General features: G+C 39.7%; 1 protein-coding gene across 1 annotated transcript; it reads right to left on the reverse strand.

Annotated features, from left to right (window-relative positions):
- Positions 1–5610: 5610 nt before the first annotated feature.
- On the reverse strand, positions 5611–6964 carry LOC137265066 (keratin-associated protein 19-9b-like). The gene is made up of 2 exons (XM_067800385.1): positions 6685–6964; positions 5611–5618 (listed from the first exon to the last, which is right to left on the reverse strand). The coding sequence occupies exons 1-2, from the start codon at positions 6962–6964 to the stop codon at positions 5611–5613; spliced, it is 288 nt and encodes a 95-aa protein (XP_067656486.1).
- Positions 6965–7254: the final 290 nt, after the last annotated feature.

Genomic DNA, 7254 nt, shown 5'->3' on the forward strand with positions numbered 1-7254 from the left:
GTTGGTTTTACTGGAACTTAAGCCAAGTCATGTGCTCAAAAAACGTTGGTTAAACTATGTTGCTGACTAACTAAATGAAACTTAGAAGGAAGAACTCACCAACGCACCCCTCGACACAAACTGAATGTAACACAATGCATAAACGCCAAGGATCAACTACTCTCGATAATCTGCTGACATAGGATTATTATTCGATGTAGGCAAAATAGTCATAAAAGATGACACCAGGTGTCAGAATGCTCCGACCAACCGACAACTCCTGACACCCAAAGTCTTTGCATGCTAACTTGTATGCTGCCTGAATTCAAGAGAACCCTGCTGGTAAAGTCTCCTGACTTGAGTAAAGTTGCTTCTAGTAAACGCAATTAGCAGACCCTAATATAAACAAGGGTATGCAATTCTGCATTTTGCTCTTACACCTGCCACCTAATGCGAGACGAAGTGGAAATGAAAGACAGATGTTTATATCATTACATAGATGCATAATATGTATGTAGATGTGCTAAGAGATAATTGAAATGTGTGCGTCAAAAGAACTGTCCCATCATGTTCATGTTGATAAGAATTGATGAGAGTGTTCTAGTTTTATTGCATGGGTACCCGATAGAATTCAGTGGAAATGTCAATGTTAACCTGTCAGTTTTTTTGTATCTTTTAACTCTGGCAGATAATGAAATACTTCTTACTGCACCTTTGTTCACAGACCAGGAAAATATTGTATAGTTTTGAACATGAATTCTGTTTGTTGTTTACCGATGAACTCAACAATATTTCATCGCTAATAATTCCATCTATAAACAATCGGGTCTGGACAAAACAATCAAAGTCATGAGCATGGATTTATACAATCTGACTGATTTCCAGTGACAAAAGATAACGTGGTAAAGACTGATGTGGATAACTGCATTGTATGTAGCTTAAACAGTTGAAACTGGTAGAAGCGACGATAAAATATTCTAGGCGAGGGGCGATTCTTTGAAAGCGAAAGGGGAGTAACCCTTGGTTGCTTGATTAACACCACCCTCAGCAATATTGCAGATGTACATCGGTGGGCTGCCAATACTTGACTCTAGACCAGACAACCCAGTGATCAACAGCATGAGCATCGATCTACGCAGTTGAGCCACGATGACATGTGTCAACCAAACCAGCAGGATCACTACAAGTAGTTAATCACTACCAAATTCCTACCCAGTTCTTCACGGGTGAGTTCATCGTGCTCTGCCCGACATGATTTAAATAGATCCGCCCCCACATGCACAGGTGAACTAGACTAATGACTGTTAGCATTAAAATCTTTATCATTCTAGCGAGGGCTGCATTGTTATGCGTTTATTACCGCTAAATATTGAGCCTAGTCTCTGTGAACTAATTTTAAGAGAGAAGATCTGGCGATACGTTGTTTACATCATGACACCATTTTCGTCAATGGATCATTTAAGTATGGAACCTTATGTTACATGTGATAAATTACAAAAAATAGAAATTTTACGACAAAGTAGGACCAAAGTGTTAACCAAGTCGACGAGCCATACCACCCGATCCCGTCGTCCCTGATGACAAGCCTAGGTTGCTAAAGACCAGTTCTAACCATATCTTCGCGGGTTATAATTTGATGGTCTCAGTTATCGTAATACATCCAGAACATATTAATTAATTACATCTTTATGTCATTAACATTTTATTAATAATATTTTACACCGATTATTGTCATATTTTCAGTTTCTTCCAGGTGCACGTCCAAAGTAGTAAACACATCTGCAAAACGGATTAAACATCCTAAATAGTATAAACAAATGTTTCCACTTACCTTGAAAGAACGAGTTGGTAGAGTGACTGAGACGGGCCAGGTATTGGTCAGTGATGGTCACTGTTGAGCTATATATGCAAGTGGTCATCCGCTTCCTGGTCATACTTCCGGTCACGTGTTTCTATGTGACCTGTAAACTTTTCACTTCTCGATGTATTGTGTAACAGGATCAACAGAGGTAATATCGACAAGAAATCAATCATTTTAACTTGTATTACAACGCCGGGCAGCAAAACCTTGCATGGCATTTACGTCCTTCAGAAATTTACTAGTCTCTTCCTGGATGTGACATATTGCTATCGACAAAGACCATATAGATATCGACTATATATCGATCAGTTATCATAAATATCGGAGAAGTTATTTTGAGTAAAAATGCAAATGAAGAAACGAAAGAAAATATATATATATATATATACATACATACATACATACATACATACATACATACATACATACATACATACATACATACATACATACATACATACATACATACATACATACACACACACACACACACACACACACACACACACACACACACATATATATATATATATATATATATATATATATATATATATACACACACACACATATATACATACATACATACATACATACATACATACATACATACATACATACATACATACATACATACATACATACATACATACATACATACATACATACATACATACATACATATATCTATATAAATATACACACACACATATATATATATATATATGTGTGTGTGTGTGTGTATGTATATATATATATATATATATAAACGAAACAGTACCCTGAACATAATTTAAGAGCTGCTTGTGAATAATGTCCCCATGAAATATCGTCAGTTTGCTTGTTTGTTGCTGAACGAAACACGCTGGAATATGGCAAGGACTGACCACCAACCATGTTCCGTTTGTCGAGAAAATCGGGGATTCCAACCATTGTCACTATGGCGTTGGGCATGGACCCAAGAATATTTGATAACCTCGGGGCCAGGCCACAAATCAGTTGAAGTTGAGCAACGTTGGTGAGGAAGAGTCCTAGAATCTGTGACCAAGGCAACTTGAATCCTACGTTTTTCATACCCCGCAACGAAGCATACACGTGGTCTCATCTTTAGTGAGTTTGCTCAAAATGGCCATTGTTCACCTAGCAGAAACTGGGTACCGGGTGGTACAACTAAGTCATGTGACATCTAACCTCCAGCGCCTCCGGGCACCTTTTGTTCATCAGACGCGCTGACTTGGTTGACACATGTCAACATACACCACACGCATAGTGCGATACTTATGCTATTTATCACGGGTTTGTCTGGTCCACACTCAGTCAGGGTAGTGATTAAAGCGTTAGCTCCTCATGCTTAAGACCCGGGTCCGATTCAAGTTACGGGTACAATGTTCGAAGCTCATTTCTGATCCCCACCGTGATATTGCCGGAATGTTACTAAAAGCTAACAAACTAAACTGCACTAAACTAAACACACTTCTAACAGTGTCGAGGAGTATCTTGCTTTTTTCAGTAAAGTCATTTTCTCTACGGCATTAGCCGATAATGGTAATCGTAGTCTTGTGTCGATTTTGTTTACATGCATGTATAAACGGCCAGCCAACCCCAAAAAAAACCCAACAACCTGCAGTGCATATAACATATGATTCTTTTCTGTGACGCAGCTGTTTCATATCAATATCCATATCGAGCTGATCTTTGTCGTGGTGGTTACCTATGAACCCTCAACATTATTTTGGGAATTCGCTATTGATAGTATTTACATTTTTATTCACAGCTGAAAAAAAGTAAATAGTTTGCGACGGATTTGTGGGAACCTTAGTGCACTGACTTATCCTGCTACATTCACGGCAGATTCGGTCATATTGATGTCAACACACATAAAAAGTTACAGAACTCACAGTGCATTAAAATTGTCCTTGCCCCAATTCATTTTGGAGGGTGTAACATGGGTAGTTGCACAGCTCGCTAACTATCGTTGTTATTTTGATGAACTGAGAGTTGATTAAAAATAGATTATTCCGAAATTATTATTTCAGCTAAATTCCCCGTCTTTGTGTCTTTGGGTTTTTTTTATTTGTTTTGGTTTTTTGTGTTGGTCTGTGCCATGCCTAGTTGTGCGAGTCTGCTCATATTAGTAAAGAATATTCAAAAACAAAGTGTCAAAAGTATTGCTGTTTTCACCCTTACTGTCCACGTCATTTTTTATGAAAAGTTAAACACGTTAACATCGGATGAATCCGTCTCAACTTGAGAGTGTTTTTACCACTGAAATGTACAACAATGCCCTGACACGTGTCACTGTAAGTTTACCCCAACCATGTTCGCGTGCACGTCACGGAAAACACTTGATTGCAAATGGTGTGTGCGCACAAAATTCATAACACATAAATATTTGTTTTTTCTAAATCCATATGCTATCATCATGAAGAGCTATCCTCTCCGCTCGCTCCTTCTCTCTCTCCCTCCCTCACTCACACCCACTCACTCACTCATTCACTCACTCACTCACCCACTCACTCCCTCACTCCCTCACTCACTGCTCTGTAAATGCATTATCGGTTCTCATGACACCGAAATCTCGATGTTAAGAAGTTTATCAGTTTGTTGAAACGAATAGGCCGCATGTGATGTTGACGACAAAATCAATAACATTCGAACCTAGGATCGAAAGTTTCCCGCACACCAATGGGAACACCGCTGCAAAATCAAGAAAAGTTTTGTCAGGGGTATTGTAGAATACAAAGGCGCGACGCAGATGGGATTGCGTAGCATCGCTATGTCGAGGGTGTTGCTTGTTTGCCAGCTTGCGCTGTTAAATCCAGTGCATGCATCCACTTTAAGCCCAAGATTCAATTAGATTTAAACATTTTCTACATTGTACGTGTATGTCAGACGAGACTAGACGTGACCTCAGTCACAACGTGACATAACACACTCCACCTCTGAGTTTGTCCAGCCCATCTGTCGCCAAACGGTTTGCCAGCTAATCCTGAACGCGCAGTAATGAAATAATATTCAAGCTGGACCGGACGGGAATATGCAAGGTCATTGTTTTGTTTGTATATTCTTTGCATGACTATTATACACTTTCGGATTGCGGTAACAGGGCCCTTCCTTGCAGCTTGGAGTACTTTTTTATTTTATTTTTTATTTTATTTTTTAAATTTTGATTTGCCTCGCTGAATTGTTGGCCAAGCGTATTTAAAGGTTTGTAATAACGTGTAAGGCAACAGACAAATATCGTTTTACGTAAACTGTGCGTGTAAGGATTGCTTTGGGGGAAGGAACAACGCTATTTTCATGAACATCTGTTTGGAGAGATTAAGTAGCATAACTGACACTGCACCATTCTCCGTGAAATCGAGACTGGTTATTTTCTGTATACTATACCGTGTTCACATCTATGACCATGCCTCATTTCGGCCCTCTGACAGCCTGCTTTCCCAATATGTCACGTGATATGCATGGTGAGCGCAATTGACTTGCCTTTGCATGTGTTTGTGACTGACAATACTAGTGTATCACCTTGTACCGCCATCTTTTGATAGTGATAGTCTGGGTTTAGTACAGACTTGGTCTGGAAAGTTTCACTCACTCACTCACTCACATGTGTAACATACATTCAGAGAGTAAAACTACAAAACCACTGATATGAGATCTGAAGGTTTATTTTCAGTATATGTTCACAGTATCTAGATGAAATTGTTCTTCTTTGATGATATCTAAGTCCACACGTTGTGAGTCCGTCATTGAAGTGTATCTGATGGTCATCAATATCCTGGAGAGAGATACAAAGATAATAGGATGCATGACTTGAAAAAGACAACACATCTAGATTCTTACATAAGTCTTGTTTGTCTGCACCGTGCTTCTACTGTTGGAAATGCGTAACCACAGCTCACTCACACATTCATCATGTAGATAGCAGGACCGTACCCCAAGAACCAACGTAATTGTGAATGAATTTCTGCGTGTAAAATGATGTAATATACTAAGGTCAAATTATCTTTAGTAGTGCCGAAATGTGGGAATTCGCCCGGTACTTCGTGTTAATATTGTTTGTACTCCTGCCTAACTCCATATTACAATCAAATATCAGTGCTTCAAACAGTTCAAAATCAACATTGAGGTGTTGTGTTGTGTTGTGTTGTGTAAGATAAATACGTTGTTCTCTAGTGCGTCGGAGCCCATGAGTTGATGTACGCTCAATGCTTGTTGATGTACATAAACGTACGCCAACCCGTGTCCCCCTCCTGACCAGTGCACATGTCACGTCGCGCACATTGATGACGTCAATCAAATACTGCTGTGACGTAATGTCGAAATAACGTCACACTGGACATACTATGACGTCATCTCACAATTGTTTTCGAGAACGGTCCTGGGGCCCCTTTCACAAAGTTCTCGTAAGCCTAAGGTCTCGTAACTTTTCTCGTAGCATTGCTACTTCCTATGTTACAGTATAGGAGATACGAATGTTACGAGAAAAGTTACGAGATCTTAGGCTTACGAGAGCTTTGTGAAACGGGGCCCAGATATGTAAATTTATATGTTTCGAAAGGTGAGCTCAAAACAATTCTAAATAAATAATGGGGAATAAAAACGTTATAACACAATCATAGTGATACCACAATATTTGTGTAAGAATTAATTTAGTACACTAGCTCTCGCTTGGGAACTCCAACCATCTTGACAAAATTTTGACACTCCTTTCGTAAAATCAATATGGCATGCATGAATAATAATCTCTATAAACTTGCTACTATTATTAAAGTCGCTATGAAGTGCGATAGGAATACAGATACATGCAGATAAAATGTATTCAGGGGTGTACAACGCCTTACCGATTCCAGTGATTCCTGGGTATCCACCCAAAATTCCCGGCATTCCAGCGAAACCAAGTCCTCCATAACCATGTCCTCCAAAGCCAAGTCCTCCATAACCAAGTCCTGCGAGGCCCCATCCTCCGTATCCCAGCCCCATGTGACCCCCGAGTCCATACCCTGGGTATCCCATCATTCCATAGCCCAAGCCTCCATGACCGTACATGCCGTAATGTCCATACATGGGCACAGCGGCAGCAGAGACGATGCAGCAAATGACGACGAGAAGCATCTTCATCATGTTGATTTTACTGGAACTTAAGCCAAGTCATGTGCTCAAAAAACGTTGGTTAAACTATGTTGCTGACTAACTAAATGAAACTTAGAAGGAAGAACTCACCAACGCACCCCTCGACACAAACTGAAAGTAACACAATGCATAAACGCCAAGGATCAACTACTCTCGATAATCTGCTGACATAGGATTATTATTCGAAGTAGGCAAAATAGTCATGAAAGATGACACCAGATGTCAGAATGCTCCGTCCAACCGACAACTCCTGACACCCAAAGTCTTTGCATGCTAACTTG

Source organism: Haliotis asinina, chromosome 15 (assembly GCF_037392515.1).
Source record: "Haliotis asinina isolate JCU_RB_2024 chromosome 15, JCU_Hal_asi_v2, whole genome shotgun sequence".
Classification (NCBI taxonomy): Eukaryota; Metazoa; Mollusca; class Gastropoda; order Lepetellida; family Haliotidae; genus Haliotis; species Haliotis asinina.